The sequence below is a fragment of the Salvia hispanica genome, chromosome 2 (genome assembly GCF_029641045.1).
Source record: "Salvia hispanica isolate PSC_SH4W2 chromosome 2, Shi_PSC_v1, whole genome shotgun sequence".
Lineage (NCBI taxonomy): Eukaryota > Viridiplantae > Streptophyta > Magnoliopsida > Lamiales > Lamiaceae > Salvia > Salvia hispanica.
Genome location: NC_142693.1, coordinates 27516369 through 27534041, shown reverse-complemented (window position 1 = coordinate 27534041; position 17673 = coordinate 27516369). Strand labels below are relative to the sequence as shown.

The 17673-nt window shown below is 36.8% G+C and overlaps 1 protein-coding gene and 2 pseudogenes across 1 annotated transcript; 2 read left to right on the top strand and 1 right to left on the bottom strand.

Moving 5' to 3' along the window:
• The first annotated feature begins 2 nt into the window (after positions 1–2).
• Positions 3–3713, top strand: LOC148932017 (receptor-like protein 54; annotated as a pseudogene).
• A 1779-nt stretch (positions 3714–5492) lies between these two features.
• On the bottom strand, positions 5493–8234 carry LOC148932016 (NAC domain-containing protein 82-like). Its single transcript, XM_089066222.1, has 4 exons — positions 8021–8234; positions 6448–6728; positions 6217–6375; positions 5493–5995 (listed from the first exon to the last, which is right to left on the bottom strand). The coding sequence occupies exons 1-4, from the start codon at positions 8232–8234 to the stop codon at positions 5528–5530; spliced, it is 1122 nt and encodes a 373-aa protein (XP_088922348.1). The 3' UTR covers positions 5493–5527.
• Positions 8235–12223: 3989 nt separating this feature from the next.
• Positions 12224–15935, top strand: LOC148932015 (receptor like protein 24-like; annotated as a pseudogene).
• Positions 15936–17673: the final 1738 nt, after the last annotated feature.

Genomic DNA, 17673 nt, shown 5'->3' with positions numbered 1-17673 from the left:
ATATGGCTAATCCTGGTTCTGTTCATTGGGAGGCCTTAAAGTGGCTTCTAAGATATCTTAAGCACGCTGCCAAGTATGGGTTGTGTTACTCTAAATATGATGATGGTGTTTTACTAACTGGTTTTGTGGATTCCAACTATGCTAATGACAAGGATACGAAGAAATTTTTTGGTTTGGACATACAAGGACCACAATGTTTTTTGGTTTGGACATACAAGGACCACAATTCAACTCGGTCAAGTTTTGATTAAAGCCACACATGAGTTCTATTATTTTCTTCAAATCCAAATCATATAGGCTTGAATTTACAAAAATGTGGATTTTCTTTATTATTTATATATGTGTGTAATATATCATTCATCTTTAGAATATGAGTAATTGATTGAGCTACAAAAAGAACTTATTATTCTCTCAATCCAACCATAATTGAGTTGTATCCATTTACTGGTCATTTAATTGCAGTTGAGTTATTTTTCTCTATGCAGAAATACACATTTAATATCTTTTATTTTATATGCTCTCATACTTTACTCTATTCAATTATCAACTGTATTGCTTTATATTCTCTTCACTTTTATACTCTACACGGTTTCCACTTACATCCTTGAACACGACTTTCTTAAATCTCGCATCCGAAAAACACCTAAATTACGGGACGGAGAGAGTACTAATTCGTCTAAACCCCTCCAAGTAAGCTGTGATTGTCTATTTAAAGCTCCATACACCTATCTTAATTTGTAAGCAAAAAACTTATCAATATCCTTTTTCACAATGCTTCCAAACTTCTTGTTGCTCACTTATATACTAACTTCGTCTTTCATTATGACTACTCATTCATATACTAGCAGATGCCTTCGTCATCAGGACATCTTGTTGTTTCAGCTCAAGGATGAGTTGATCTTCAATTCTTCTCATTCGACAAAATTGGTACGATGGAATGAAAGTGGCGAGTGCTGTAAGTGGCACGGTGTGGTATGTGATGCATCTGGTTATGTCATTAGTTTGGAGCTCGATGATGAGGCCATTTATGGCGGAATTGGGGATTCGTCGAGTCTCTTCAAATTTAAATATCTGCTAAAGCTTAACCTCGCCTGACTTCAACTACACTCATCCCATTCCAAAAGGTATTGGAAATCTTACTTATTTGACACACTTGAATTTGTCAAATACTGGTTTTGGTGGACAGGTTCCTTTTGAAATTTCATCCTTTACGAGATTGGCTAGTCTCGATATCTCCAATGAGTATGCCAATATTTTAAGTCTTGAGCACCCGAATTTGGAGATGCTTGTCCGAAATCTAACGGAGCTTAGAGAGCTCTATCTTGACGGTGTCAATATCACTTCCTTCGACGAAAGGAGAAAATGGAGCCATATTGTATCATCATATTTACCCAACCTCACCTCTTTAAGTTTCTCTTCTTGTTTTCTCTTTGGCCCTTTAGCAAGGTCGTTTTGGCAACTTCATTCCCTCTCGATTCTTCAACTAGATTTCACCAAGCTTTCAACAGTAGCAGTTCCGGACTTGTTCACCAGTTTTCTAAATCTTACCACCTTAAGTCTTGCTAGATGTAGTTTAAAGGGCTCTATACCATCCAGCTTTTCTAACCTGACCAAGCTGATTCATGTCGATTTGACGAGTAACTTCTTGACAGGCTCACTTTCTTCTAAGCTATTTGAAGGTCTTTCCAATCTTGTTTATTTAGATTTGGGATTTAACTCATTCTCTGGAAATGTTCCCCATTCTCTATTTGCTCTCCCTTCATTGTTGGAACTTGATCTTAGAAGCAATAAATTTAATGGCACTTTTCAACTAGACAACCTTCGAAACCTTGCCAATCTCACATTCCTTGCTCTATCTCAAAATCGCTTGTCGGTAGATGTTGGCAACGTCAATTCAAGTTCATACGGATGTCTCCAATTAAAAGTTTTATACCTAGCTTCATGCAACTTGTCCCATTTTCCTGATTTCATCAGACATTTGGATATGGAAGGATTGGAGCTTCCAGACAATCGGATCGCGGGGGAAATACCTAGCTGGATTTGGGGAAAACAACTTATGTTTCTAAACTTCTCACATAATCTTCTGACAGATCTCCAAAAGCCTTACCATATCCCCACTTCTCTTCAGTTCCTAGACTTGCATTCTAACCGGTTTAGAGGCGAGGTGCGGCTTCCCCTTCCACTTGAATCTCAACTATGGTACTTGTCTCTTGCTAATAACAGTTTAAGTGGATCAATTGCAACCTCTCTATGCAATGCCAAACACCTCGACTCTCTTGACTTGTCTGGAAATAAATTAAGTGGGAGGATACCCCCTTGCGTACTTGAAAACGTTAGGGGGCTTGATCTCAGTCGAAACAACATCAGTGGTAGCATTCCAGATATTTTCTCCAAGGATTGTAGGCTACAATATTAGGAGCTTAACAATAATAATTTAGATGGGAAGATCCCGAAGTCCCTCAAAAGTTGTAGGTCGTTGAAGTTCTTGGATGTCGGGAACAACAACATCAATGACAGCTTCCCTTGCATGTTACCATCGAGGTTGCTCGTGCTTGTTTTACACTCCAACAGATTCTACGGGGAAGTGAGATGTCACCACAACTGGCCAGATCTCCAAGTTCTAGATATATCTTCGAATTATTTCAGTGGAAGTCTAAAATCAATAAACTTCTCTAGTTGGAGGGCTATGGTGCTGCAGAGTGATGAACATTTGAGGCGCAACAGCATAAAAGATAAGTGCATGCTATCGTCAATGACATTGCGTGTTCTTGTTTTGCACTCCAATGGAAGAGTGAGATGTCACAACAATTGGGCAGAATTCCCTGTTATAGATACATCTTCGAACTATTTTAGTGGAAGTCTAGAATCAATGGACTTCTCTAGCTGGAGGGATAGGATACTACAGAGTGATGAACAACTATGGCTCCGTTATAACTCTGTGCAGAGCTCACCAAGTGTGACATTAATCATGAAAGGGCTAAATTTAGAGCTCCACAACATTTGGCGACACTTTGGTAGCATTGATTTCTCTTCCAATAATTTCCATGGAGAGATTCCAAATGCAATCGGTGATCTTACCTCGCTTCATCATCTCAACTTCTCATTCAATGCCCTCAACGGAAGCATACCAAATTCATTTGGTCAGTTGAGGAATCTCGAATCACTCGACCTCTCTGGAAACCAACTAACGGGGATGATACCAGTGGAGCTTGCAAGCATTACATTCCTTTCATTCTTGAATCTGTCCTACAATAAGTTGGTCGGAGTCATCCCAAATGGCCCTGAATTTCAAACATTTACAAATGATGACTTTGAGGGAAATGCAGGGCTTTGTGGTTTCCCTCTCAACAAAAGCTGCAGTCATACTGATGACAATGACAGTGAGCTATCACCGCGAGAACATGAAGCCGTGGAAGAGAAGAAGGAGATTGAGTGGGAATAGGTATCAGCTGCACTTGGATACGTTGTGGGTGTAGGGATCATTGTGTGGCTACTTCTATTTTGCAGAAGATTCAGAGAGAAATATTTCGACAAAATAGAAGAAGTTGTTGAAGGCATATTCATTGCCAGAGACATGAGAAGACGGCGTACAAGAATGGTAGCCAGGAATCGAGCCAGGAGATAGTAAAGTTTTCTTTAAGAGCAGTTTCTTTTTGGTGTAAATAAGTGCAGTTTATGCATGTGTGTTTATGTATGTATACTGTTTTTGTTTATGCATGTGTACTGTGTGTGTGTGTGTTTTGGTCTAGATGAGTGCAGTGCATGTTGATTTCATATGTTCTTTTATTTTCATGTTAATTATCCTGATAGAAAATTTTCCACGATGTTACAAAAAAATCAACTTCTACCTAATAATCATGCAGATTAGTAGTGTGATGCAATCAAATATCATACAAACAAAAGTGCAAAGAAGTCAATTTCCATTTCGGAAATATCAGCGTTGGGATGATTATTGAATAATAGCCTTAAAGACGCAAAATATCAATTAAAAAAAACAAGTAGCTCAGTGTAGATTTTGTATAGAGAGGTTGGAAGGAGATTAATTGTTAACTATTACTATATGCATATACCAGTGATTAAAGGAGAAATCTTTTCAAATATGTAGAGAAGAACTAATTTTGTGTTTAAGACTAACTTCCGTTGGCATGTATAAAACTAATTTTGTGCTCACCGGTTCGCTTCCATCCACCTTTGCTTCACTAACTAAGCTAACTTATGTTGACTTCTTCACAGGCTCACTTTCTTAAACCCTTTTTCGAGGTTTTCCCAATCTTGTTTATTTGAATTACGGTTTCAATTCATTCTCTTGTGTCATTCCTCCCTCTGTGTTTCACCTTCCTTATTCATTGTTGGAACTTCGTCTTAGCAACAACCTGTTTACTGGACTAGTTGAGGAATTTCCCATTGTAAACTTCTCAAGCGTTTTTACCATGGATTTGAGTAGTAATCAGTTGGAGGGACATGTACCGGACTCTTTCTTTCAACTTCATAGCCTCGAGTATCTTGATCTTTCGAAAAACTTGTTCTCTGATGTGATGTCAGAAGCTATATATAATTCAAGAAGATATGCACTTTCCAAATTCATTTTTTAGCTGAAAAGACGTGAATTGGAACGTCAATTGCGATTACTGAATAGGATACGTAAAAATTTAACATTATTTATATAAATATTTTGAAGGAAAATAAAATTTGACCTAATACATTTTTTAAATAAAAGTTAACGTAACTATTTCAATCAAATATAATAGAGTGAAAGAACATGAAATAACAAAACTATTTTGATTAAAATTAGGAGTATTGGGAAAGAGAAATATATTTTTTAGAAGTAATTTTTTTTTTACCATAAAATAAGATCAATTTGTCAACTATTTAATGGTGTATTAGGAAATGCAGTATGCAATGTATGAGGTGATCCCTTCCGGACATCAAGAATTTTAAATTCAAATATCATAACTGACTTATTGGCATCACAATGTCAGCAGTTTCAAAGACTAAAACTAAGTTTGAGAATGGTCGAGGATTACCAAACTACCTATGCCTTGTGAACATTATCTCGTGAAGAGCTTGAAAGATCGTAGCTAACTTGTAAACACCATCAATCTGATAATTACTAGTAGTACTTTTTAACTTTTGAAAATTATCTAATTTGAAGTTTAAAATATCGGCACTAGCTTTGAGTATATTATCAAGTATCATCCACATTTTATAGAATATACCCATCCACCATTTACTGAATTCAAGTTGCTGGCCTTATTTGATTTCTCAGTAGATCATAATTAACCACCCTCTGTTTCATTCTAGCTGTTGGCCTAAAGGGAGAGAAATATGAGAAATAAGATTTTAGGAAAATACATAAATGAAATAAGAGATCGAGAAAAAAAATGGAAACGAGAGAAAATTTAAATGAGTATGAGAAAAATAAATAAACCAAAAAAGTGAAAAGAACAAAAAATTCTGAAAATAAAAGTGATAAAAAATCGTACAGTAAATATTGTTAAAGCCCTAAATCATGACAGTAGCCCTTCTCCTATTCACGTCTTTCACGCTCTGCGTTTTCCTTGGTCAAGGCCTCAACCCGAGATTGAAGAATGTCGATCATCGCTTGCGCTCTCATCACTTCAATCTTCAGCCTCTCCCTGTCCATTGAGATGTCGATGATCTCTTTCTCCAAGTTGCTGATGAACTTGTGGTAGCCGGGAGGGAGGGATTTTTCCAGTTCCGCCGAGTTAAACGTGGTCGTGCTGCCCGGGAGGTTGTCTTTCGCGCCTAGGGTCTCTAGAAGGGGGATCTCTACAGGCGGGGAGTTGGTTTTCGTCATCATCCTTGTCAAGGTGGAGTCCTCAGATCCGTTGGTGATGCTGCAGTTTGGATCATCGCGCTTTGGTCTCTTGCCGATGTCCAGCGAGAGGTGCTCCAGTTCGGGTGCAGGATCCCTCTTCGACAGCTGGAGAGGGACGCTGGGGGTATCGGCCGGGGCTACGAGAGGCTGCACATCCTGCAAAACATTTTGAGAGAGATTGTTAGGATTACAGTAATTACAAGATCTCATGCTGCTAAAAAAACTCGAATTCACACGATAAACGTGCTTTTAACCGCGTCTAATTTTCATTTCTATCTATTTTCGTTACATGAAAACATAAATTTCGATGCAATTAATGAACAATCTAAACCATAAAAGAAAGTCTTGCACCAAAATGAACAAAACATGCACAAGACCTGTTCGGTGTTTGTGCAATCTTCGCGCACCTCATCTTCCGCGGGGACCACAAGCGGGGCGTCCTCATCCCATTCCTCTTCGATAAACGGGGCATATCGGTCCTCATTAGGTGGTCCAACGCCACTCTTGTGGAAGATTTTACAGAGCACAAATGCATCCTAAAATTAACAAAACAAAGACAAGAATTTCATTATTTTAAAAGTTAGCACAAAATCACTGGGAATCGATACACACCCTAGAACGCCGGCGTTTCCCAGTTCTGTGTCGCATAGCCGGTACTCGTGCATCACCCAATCAGTCCGCTTTCCATCATGGGCGCGTCCGCTGTGGAAAATGAGCGTTTTCTTCATTCCAATGGACTCGTTCTTATGTTTCACCGGGCGGTCCTTCCCGGTCGCCTTCCAGTACCCTTGCCCAGTGGTGCGATTGAGCCGGGATCCACTGCCGTACTTCTTATCCACAGGGCTAAAGAAGTACCACTCTAGATCTCTCGTCTTCAGCACCGAATGCTCTATTTAGGCAACATATTAGAAATGGGCCACTCACCCCTTAAAAGGCCTCATAAGGGGGAGGGTTATCCACACTTATATAGAGAAGCTAGGATCATCACCAAGCCGATGTGGGACAATGATTTGGAGAATTTAACACGCCCCCTCACGTGTGGGCCGGAATGACACATCGGACTTCCATCACGTGGGTAGGCAAGAGAAGATATTAGAAGAGATAGGATCATCACCAAGCCGATGTGGGACAAGATATTAGAATTTTAACACGCCCCCTCACGTGTGGGCCGGAATGACACATCGGACTTCTAATATGGTATCAGAGCAGGGCCCAAGTCGATGATGGTTTATCTCTTTATTTCTTCTCTTGCCTACCCACGTGATGGAAGTCCGATGTGTCATTCTGGCCCACACGTGAGGGGGCGTGTTAAATTCTCCAAATCATTGTCCCACATCGGCTTGGTGATGATCCTAGCTTCTCTATATAAGTGTGGATAACCCTCCCCCTTATGAGGCCTTTTAAGGGGTGAGTGGCCCATTTCTAATATGGTATCAGAGCAGGGCCCAAGTCGATGATGGTTTATCTCTTTATTTCTTCTCTTGCCTACCCACGTGATGGAAGTCCGATGTGTCATTCCGGCCCACACGTGAGGGGGCGTGTTAAATTCTCCAAATCATTGTCCCACATCGGCTTGGTGATGATCCTAGCTTCTCTATATAAGTGTGGATAACCCTCCCCCTTATGAGGCCTTTTAAGGTGTGAGTGGCCCATTTCTAATATGGTATCAGAGCAGGGCCCAAGTCGATGATGGTTTATCTCTTTATTTCTTCTCTTGCCTACCCACGTGATGGAAGTCCGATGTGTCATTCCGGCCCACACGTGAGGGGGCGTGTTAAAATTCTAATATCTTGTCCCACATCGGCTTGGTGATGATCCTATCTCTTCTATATAAGTGTGGATAACCCTCCCCCTTATGAGGCCTTTTAAGGGGTGAGTGGCCCATTTCTAATACAACAAGATTATCATTAAGATACAAAAGCTAGTTAGAAATCGACGAATGTGTGTAACGCACCATGCACGCGCACACACACACACCCTCATTCACAAGTTCAAACTCATACATATAAACAACACTCATTCACAACATCATTCCTTCATCTAAACTTGAAAAACATAACAACCTAAAACTATAATTATTTAAAAAAATAATTATTTAAAAGACTGCAACTTTACATCAAACAAAGCATGAATCTGCAACAATTATTTAAAAAAATATAAAAAGATTGAATCTTTTCATACCATCAAGCTCCCATGGCTCAGATTTGTAGACGTCAATTTCACTAATTGCTTCAAACCTGAAAGGCATCCCACAAACTTTCCTCCTCAAAAAATACCTCACCAACTCCTCGTCCGTTGGATGAAACCTGAACCCGGGCGCCAAAGAAGTCAGCGGAGGAGCCCCCACCGCCACCACCGCAGCAGCCGCCGCCACAATCTCCTGCCCCGTTTCCATCCCCAAGATTATATTTTTTACAAAATTACACCACACCCACAAACAACACACACGATTTGGTGGCAAGAAACCCCTTTCAACACTTAAATTGATGAAAAAAGTGCACTAAAAATGCACACAAAACAGGAAAAAAAATGTTTGGTTTTTTAATGGAAAAGAGAGTAAGAAAAATTGAAGGATGGAAGAGAAATGGAGTGTGTGTAGATGAGCTGATACTAACTGTAAATGTTATATATACAGTGTTTCCATCAGTTTCAAATTTATGTATTTCCCCTTGTACTTTGTAACAATTCTATATCTCACCCTCCTCCCTCGAGAAAAATGTGCACTAAAAGGCACAAACCAGGAAAAAAAAGAGTTGGGTTTTTAAATGGAAAAGAGAGCAAGATTTGAGAATGGCTTTCAGGGAGAAATGAAATGTAGAAAGGGGTTTTGGATTGTTTTTTTTGGGATATTTTTTACCCAAATTGGGGAAGAAACTCAAGAAATGAGAGAGTGTGGTGTGTGGTAAGGATACTTGCTTGACACTGAAATCAATATCAAAGCAAGAAATGTTGAAGGATAGAAGAGAAATGGAGTGTGTGAGTTTGATATATATAGTGTCATTAAGTTTCAAATTTATGCATTTCCCCTTACTTTTGTAACAATTCTGTATCTCACCCTCCTCCTTCGAGAATAACGAGTATCAAACTTGAATTTAAAAGCATTATTATTATTATTATTATTATTATTATTATTACTATTATTATTATTATTATTATTATTATTATTATTATTATTTATTTATTTATTTACATCTTTATCATCTATTACTGCCTCATTCCCATCGAATGTGACCGATTTCTCAAAATGAACACAAGATTTTAGGCAACACTATTATAAAGTACGTAGTAATGTTTTCATTTTTATAAATATACAATCTTATTTATGGAAAATTAAATGAAAATGTGACATTTTCACGAGTATCAAATGAGTTTTGTATGAATTTGGGATAGACCTAGGTCGGGTAGAACAGCATCGTCACCGACTCCACTATAGTCTATGGTATTGGAAACTATATAATTAAGCCTCTAACCCTATTTTATCTCTTTGCTCCATTTCGACCATTCTCTGTTGTGTGATTTCATTATTTAGCCTAAATGGCAGCAGACGACGTCAGCAAGTCGACAATGACCTTCTTCAACTAGCAAATTCCGATCTCGTGATATGTTATGAAACCCTATATAATTCCTTTTATATATTAAGCGTGTTTGACTATTGGGTTGATTACATCTCACATACCATATCCAAGATATGGTATATCCATTTTGCGTAGCTCGCAACTTATTGCATGGAGGCATAATTTACTAAAGGACACTGAAGATAACCGCTGCAGATTTTTGTGAGGAAAAGCACGGTCTTTGTCATATAGCACGATTTATAGTATTATTTGAATTTTAAGCTATTACGGACATATAGTTTATTAAGCGCGCGACTTAGATAACGGTTGTAAATTCATATGAATAAACAAAATATTTTGTGACTATAGTATTCTTTAATTTTTAAAATAAAACTTATTTTTTTTATTGATTACTTCTGTTGATGTTCTGTTGATGTGTTAATGTACTAGTTTTTATTATAATTAAAAGAGAATAATTTAATTATTCAAAAATTAGGAATAAATATTTTGAAAGTTAGTATATATTGTGATTGTACCGTTTCCATTGTCCTACCTGGATTACAATTCAATAAATGTTAAATTATTCGTGAAAAGTCTTCCATTCTTGTCTTTTTTATGAGTAGCTATTTGGGGATGAGAAGGAATCATCCTCTTTTGTACTTAAGCAAGAAAAATTTATTGCAATTTTCAATTTATTGTTCTTTGTTTCCCATTATACTTTATTAGTTGGACTAAAATTCAATAGTTTTGGCAGCTTATAATCATTTTCAGTTATTTTTTAAATACGATTGTCATTTTATAAGAGTTGACATTGTTTTCATTTAATCGACAGTTTCCATGAAGGAGAGAAAATGTCAAAAATAACTTTTATGAAATGACATTTTATAAATTACATTAACATAACTTTTGAATCGAGAATTATTTTCTATAATTTGTTTGATTAGATTGACTATAATATATAGAAATTATAAGAATTAAAAAAGAAACAATTTGATCATATACAATGACGATATTAATACATAATAAACTATATGGAAATTATAAAAATTTAGAAAGAAACAAATTTTATTATATACCATGGCGAGTTAGGATTTCAACGATGGGAAAGATAAAACAAGACAAATTTAACAGCCGCGAGGTAAAAGTTTAGAGGAAGAATAAGGGAGTATCGACAACGTCAAAAAAATCGGCATCAACATCGAATGAGTCGGTAATGGTTACCCCAAAATTTTTTGGAAATAATCACAAGATAGATACAGATGAAGAGATAAATATAATATAGGGAAGCAAGAGCCGACGAAGATTGGTAAATGTATTATTGTAAAGGGGGAAAGCATAAACTTAATGATTTGAACCGACTCTAATTTGGTATTAGTCAAAATCATGATTGATACAACAAATTATTAAATTTGTTAATAAATACTAAAATTTCTAATTTATCAAAGTTGTTGGATAGACTAACCTCTTTTACTACGATAATAGATATACTAAGTTTATTATACTTATTTAAGTATGGTTGATGTTTATATTTTTTTTTAGTTTGTTCTAAAATTATATCTATTTTCAGCAAAAAAATTATTTCTTGTCTCTTCCAATAAAAATATTAGATTATATTATACTTTTGATTTTAATTTAACAACTTTATTTAGAATCTCGTGCTATCTAAGAAAATGATCATTTTAAATAGATAGATAAATAAGTCTATATATTGAAAAATAAAATTTTCATTATGTAAATTAAGTTCAGATACTAATAATTTGCCATACGCATAACCAATCAATTTAATGTGTAAAATAATAATTGCAAAACATTTTAGTAGATTATGTATTTAAATCACGAGTCATACACAACGACGAGGTTGGTGGGACCGAATTAAAAAATCACAGATCTTGAATTAATTAGATTGTGTGACAATTAATATACAAATGCATACTTATTTAATAATATAATTTACATATATTATTTACACAACAATTTGATATTTAGACTTTCATAGAAAAGAAAACAAAAAAAAAATGAAAATAATAGCTCTCCCTATTTGTGCATGTTTTGATCAACATGAACCTCAAATACATTAATCTCATTTATGATTCGACTTTTACGCACCAATAATTTCCATTTCTGTTTTTACCCTATACTCGTATGCACGTGCCATCCATTTTGTGATTCAATGATTTATCTGAATTTTTAGCATTGATTATACTTTATATTTATTTAATTTGTAAAATCTCCAAATTCACACATACACCAACAAATTGATTGATCTATGATTAAAATAAGATATACTAATACAAAACACAATTACACAATCAAACGATGGAATTTTATTTAGTTATAACTATTATCGTGCACTGCAAAGAAGCATATATATCTAGTCTTGTAAAAGCTCCAAATTCATAATCAAACGATGGAAACACAAATAGAAACACACATTGCTAAAACCAAAGTTCACACCACACCAACAAATTACACAATCAACCTCTTCTCCACAATTACGAACCTATGAATTAGGCCAGCTTTCAATTGCATGTCACTTTCCAATACAATATGCATAAACAAAAAAAATGAAAACACTTAAATTAAGACCTCAACACCTTTCAACCATCAAACTCAACATATATTTGTAGAGAGGCCCAAAGTTGTCAAATGGCCTGCTTTTAAAATTACTTGGGCCCGGCCCATTCAAAAAACCTATAAATTGGGCCTTTACTGGGCATGGTAATGGATCTATATGGGCTGTATTTGGTGGGCTTCAAGTAGATTTTGTACGTACTCTTCATTAATTATAAACTTTGTTTCTCAACCATTTCTTCGAACAATTACAGATACAATGAGCATATCAGTTTTTTTGATTGAGCAGACGTATACAAATTTCGAGATTGGTAAAAAGACTCTTGGAGGGAATTAGGGGTCGATGTCGAATCCATGTAAGTTTTTACATTTATTGGTATATAAAAATCTATTTGAAAGCTAATAAATATAAATCCTCATATGATTTTGGTTTAATATATTTGGTAGAACACAAATATGATTACTGGAACCTCCGGCGTGGATGCGTTGAAGTTTTTTTCAGGTAGGTGTTTTAAGGCGTAACCTGTTTTGAAGAAATGCTTGAAAGAGATGATTATAGTTATAAATATATCTACCTGTGAAGAACAAAACCATATCTAATATGGTCATGAAGTGAATGTTGGTACTTGGCCTAACATGTGGAAAATTGAACAAATTGTAACATCACTTTGTCTCTACAATCAATATTCAAAGACAGAGACTTTGAAATTATCACTAAGCTAAAAGGTTAGTGGGCACAAATGTTTCAAAGTCTCCAAACTCCACTCAGATTGATAATAACAATTTAGTTAAATTTTAATTTTAATTGTTGCTTTATATATACTCCCTTTGTTCCATGTTATTTAAAGTAAATGACTCTAAGTACTTGAAACAATTCAAAATAAAATACGACTAAAATAGTAAAATATGTTACAATTATAAGGTTTAATCTAATTTGCTCCCTATTCATAACAAATTAATTTTTTATTAAACATTTAGGCTATCAATATGGAGTAGTAAAATAGTAATAATATATAAAAATATTCCATGTATATAACCTCGTTTCTGGAAATAATAATGTTGAATTATCGTTGTATCAATTAAAACATGTAATCGTGCTTGTGGAATTCCTGGATTAGGACTCAAGGACCTCAAGTCCACTTAGAATTGTAACCCACATATCACTCCCATGATTATGGAATTTATAAATGGATGTCTTTATTTATTTAGGTGGTGGTCCTAAAAAAGATATCCAAGTAAACTATTTAAACCCACATTCACCTATCATCCTTTGTACAAACAAAAAAAAAGAATTATCAATATCTTCTTTGACAATGCATTCAAACTTCTTGTTGCTCCTTTGCATACTAACTTCGTCCTTCATTTCACTACTCATTCAAATAATACCAAATGCCTCCGTCATCAGGAAATCTTGTTGCTTCAACTCAAGGATGAGCTGATCTTCGATTCTTCTCGTTCGACAAAACTGGTGCGATGAAATGAAAGTGTTGAGTGTTGCAAGTGGCCCGGTGTGGAATGTGATGCTTTTGGATACGTCATTAGTTTGCAGCTCGATGACCAGGGCATTTATGGTGGAATTCGGGATTCGTCAAGTCTCTTCAGATTTAAATATTTGGAGATGCTTAGCCTCGCCGACAATTACTACTACAATACTCCCATCCCTATTCCTATTCCAAGAGGTATTCAGAATCTGACATATTTGACACACTTGAATTTGTCATTTTCTTTCTTTCAAGGACAGGTTCCTATTGAAATTTTGTCCTTGGCCAAATTGATTAGTCTCGATATCTCCAGCTATTCAATAAGTCTTGAGCATCCAAATTTGGAGATACTTGTCCAAAATCTAACAGGGCTTAGAGAGCTCTATCTTGATTATGTCAATATCACTTCCTCTTATGAAAGGACAAAATGGAGCCACATTATATCTTCATATTTACCCAATCTCACCGCTTTGACCATGTCTGAATGTCATTTATCTGGCCCTTTGTCTAGCTCCTTTCTACAACTCCATTCTCTTTCTATTCTTCGACTTAGTTATAATGATCTTTCAGCAGTAGCAGCTCCGGACTTGCTCGGCAATTTTCCAAGTTTGACCGTCTTGGAACTTTTTAACTGCGGTTTGAAGAGTTCAATTTCTGCGACACTGTGTGAAGGCTTTTCCAATCTTTCTTATTTAGATTTGGGACATAATTCATTCTATGGTAACATTCCCCACTCTCTCTTTGGTCTCCCTTCGTTGCGGGTACTTGAACTTGGCCACAATCAATTTAATGGCACTTTTCGATTGGACATCATTCGAAACCTTGCCAATCTTACACATTTTGGTGTATCTCACAATAACTTGTCGGTAGATGTTGGCAATTCCAATTCAAGTTCTTACAGATGTGTCCAACTAAAATGGTTAAGACTAGCTTCATGTAACTTGTCCCATTTTCCTGATTTCATCAAACATTTGAATTTGGAAACGTTGGATCTCACAAACAATCAATTGGCGGGGGGGATCCCTAGTTGGATTTGGGGAACACAACTTGAGTATTTGGACCTCTCATTTCATCGTCTGACAGATGTGCAAAAGCCTTACCATATGCCTGCTTCTCTTAGGGACTTAAACTTGCAGTCTAACCAGCTTAGGGGTGAGTTGCACTTGCCCATTCCACTTTCTTCTAATCTCTTGCACTTGTCTATTGCAAATAACAGTTTAAGTGGATCAATTCCCACCTCCCTCTGCAATGCCATACGCCTCGATATTCTTGACTTGTCTAAAAACAAACTAAGTGGAGGCATACCCCCTTGCCTACTTCAAAACATTAGAGAGCTCCAGATGGGGCAGAACAACCTCAGCGGCATTATTCCAGACAATTTTTCTACGGAGTGTAAGCTGCAATATTTCAATCTTTACAATAATACATTAGAAGGGAGGATCCCAAGGTCCTTAGAAAGTTGCAGGTTGTTGGAGTTCATGGACGTCGGAAACAACAACATCGAAGACACTTTTCCATGCATGCTGTCATCGACGTTGCAAGTTCTTGTCTTGAACTCCAACCGATTCCATGGGGAACTGAGATGTCACAACAATTGGGATTCTCTCCAAATTCTAGATATATCCTCAAATCATTTCAATGGAAGTTTAGAATCTTTAAACTTCTCTAGTTGGAGTGCAATGACACTACAGGGTGAAAAATACTGGTGGTACATTTCGTCAGACTTTTACTACATGTGGCAAGGATTTGTTATGGCATTAAACATGAAAGGGGTAAATTTAGAGCTTCATGGTATTTGGAAAGACTTCTGTAGCATTGATTTCTCTTCCAATGACTTCCAAGGAGAGATACCAAATTCAATTGGTAATCTAACCTCACTTCATCATCTCAACCTCTCTCACAATGCCCTCAACGGAAGCATCCCAAAGTCATTTGGCCAGTTGAAGGTTCTCGAATCACTCGACCTCTCTGCAAACCAGCTAGCAGGGCCAATACCGAAGGAGCTTGGAGAAATCACATTCCTTGAAGTCTTGAACTTAGCATACAATAAGCTGGTCGGAATGATCCCAAATGGCCGTCAGTTCAAACATTCACAGCTGATTGCTTTGAAGGGAATCCAGGCCTATGTGGTTTCCCTCTCAATACAATCTGCAGTCCTAACGATAACAACGACAAACGAGAACATGAAGCCGTGGAAGAGAAGAAGGAGATAGAGTGGGAATACGTATCAGCTGCACTTGGATACGTTGTGGGTGTAGGGATCATTGTGTGGCTACTTCTATTTTGCAGAAGATTCAGAGAGAAATACTTCGGCAAAATAGAAGAAGTTGTTGAGGCATATTCATTGCCAGAGAGATGAGAAGACGGCGTGCTAGAATGATAGCCAGGAATCGAGCCAGGAGGCAATAGTGTTTTCTTCATAAGCTGTTTCTGTTTGGTAAGTTTATTTATCCATGTGTATGTATTGACATTGTGTGTGCAATATTGTCGTTGGATATTTTGGTGTAATTAGATTAACTTGATTGATCGGTTATTGTTACAATGATACATCATTTAAGTAAGGAGGTGCGGAGTGCACGCTTATTTGAATTCATTATGATGTTAGGGGCGAAGCTCCTTAATAGATGAACGGGGTCCGGGGGCAGCGCCCCCGGGTAGCGGGGTCCCAGGGGCAGAGCCCCTGGCTGGAGTCGAGCTTGGAAATTTTTTATTTCCAACGAAGTTGCTGTATTAGAAATTCATCCGAAAATATAATTTCTGAAAGTCAAAGGACTAATTTGCAATTTCGGAAATCTTTTGAAAATAAGTTATTTTCGGTTAATATTCCCAACGGATGCACTGTTTCGTCAGCAGCTGCACCGATTCGTCTTCTTCAAAATCTGATCAATTCTTCTGGTTCATTTAATCTCGAATACACATGAATTTTCTGAATTCTCTGAATTTTATCCGATCAAATAAGTTTGGTAGAACCACCGAAATTGATTTGATCTGAAAGTGATTATCACGACTTTCAGATATCCGTTTTCTGTTCTATATATTGAATCTCCCTAACAAAGATCAAATAAAAAATGTCGAACAAAGAAACGATGAAGGAAGGAGCGAAAGGTTTCGCGAAGTTGGATAAGTTTGTTGGCCAGGACATTAGACGCTGGCAAAAGAAGATGCATTTCATGCTGACAAATCTCAAGGTGGTGTACGTTCTGAGGCTGTTGAAAATAAAACTCTAGAACAGATGAGGAGGCGGATGAAGTGGGAGAACGATGACTACATATGTCGTGGTCACATCTTAAACGGTATGTTTGATTCTCTATTTGATGTGTATCAAAATGTTGAGTCTGCTATGGAATTGTGGGATTCCCTCGAAGCCAAATATATGGCAGAAGATGCCTCTAGCAAGAAATTTCTTGTTGGTAACTTTATTAATAATAAAATGGTTGATTCGAGGCCTGTCATGGAACAATACAACGAATTGTTGAGGATATTGGGACAGTTTACCCAATATGATATGTGGATGAATCCATTTCTGTCTCTAGTATTATTGATAAACTGTCACCTTCTTGGAAGGATTTTAAAAATAATCTGAAACACAAGGAGGAATTGAACTTGGTCGAACTTGGAAGTGATTTCCAGATTGAACAGTCCATACGAGATATGGAAAAGAGCTCTGTTGGTAATACTAAAAACATGGTTGGTTCTTCTGTGAACATGGTGGAAGAGGGTGAATCCTCAAAGGCTGGTAAAGAGAAACGTAAGTTTCAGGGAAAACGGAAGTTTCAAGGGTATAACAGTAAGGATGGAAATAAGAAGCCTAAACTGACTTGCTGGAAGTGTGGCAAATCTGGGTACTTCAAGAAAGATTGTAAGTCTGGAAAGGGTGGAGGAAAAGGGAAAAACGAGGCTGGTTCAAGTGGATCCAAGGATCCCGAAAAGCAATCGGGTTTGTTTTCTGTACCTAATAATCATTCTGTTGAGAATTATTATGCATCAAAGCATTTTATGTGCAGGATGATGATCTGTCATGGTGGATTGATTCGGGTGCAACATGTCATGTGTGCAAGGATCATCAATGGTTCAAGGATTTTAAACCAATTGAAGATGGATCTTCGTTGAAGATGGGCAACGTTGCAACTGAACCAATCAAGGGAATAAGATCTGTTAGCCTAGTATTTACTTCTGAAAATTCCTTAGTATTAGAAAATGTTGTGTATGTACCTGGTATTCGTAAGAA

Excerpts from the sequence above, each read along its gene's own strand:
- LOC148932016 (XM_089066222.1), bottom strand. The coding sequence starts at position 8,234 with ATGGAAACGGGGCAGGAGATTGTGGCGGCGGCTGCTGCGGTGGTGGCG. Across the intron at positions 6,376-6,447 it reads ACGCCGGCGTTCTAGGGTGT|GATGCATTTGTGCTCTGTAA; the intron begins GTATCGATTCCC and ends TGTTAATTTTAG. Across the intron at positions 5,996-6,216 it reads ATTGCACAAACACCGAACAG|GATGTGCAGCCTCTCGTAGC; the intron begins GTCTTGTGCATG and ends AATGTTTTGCAG.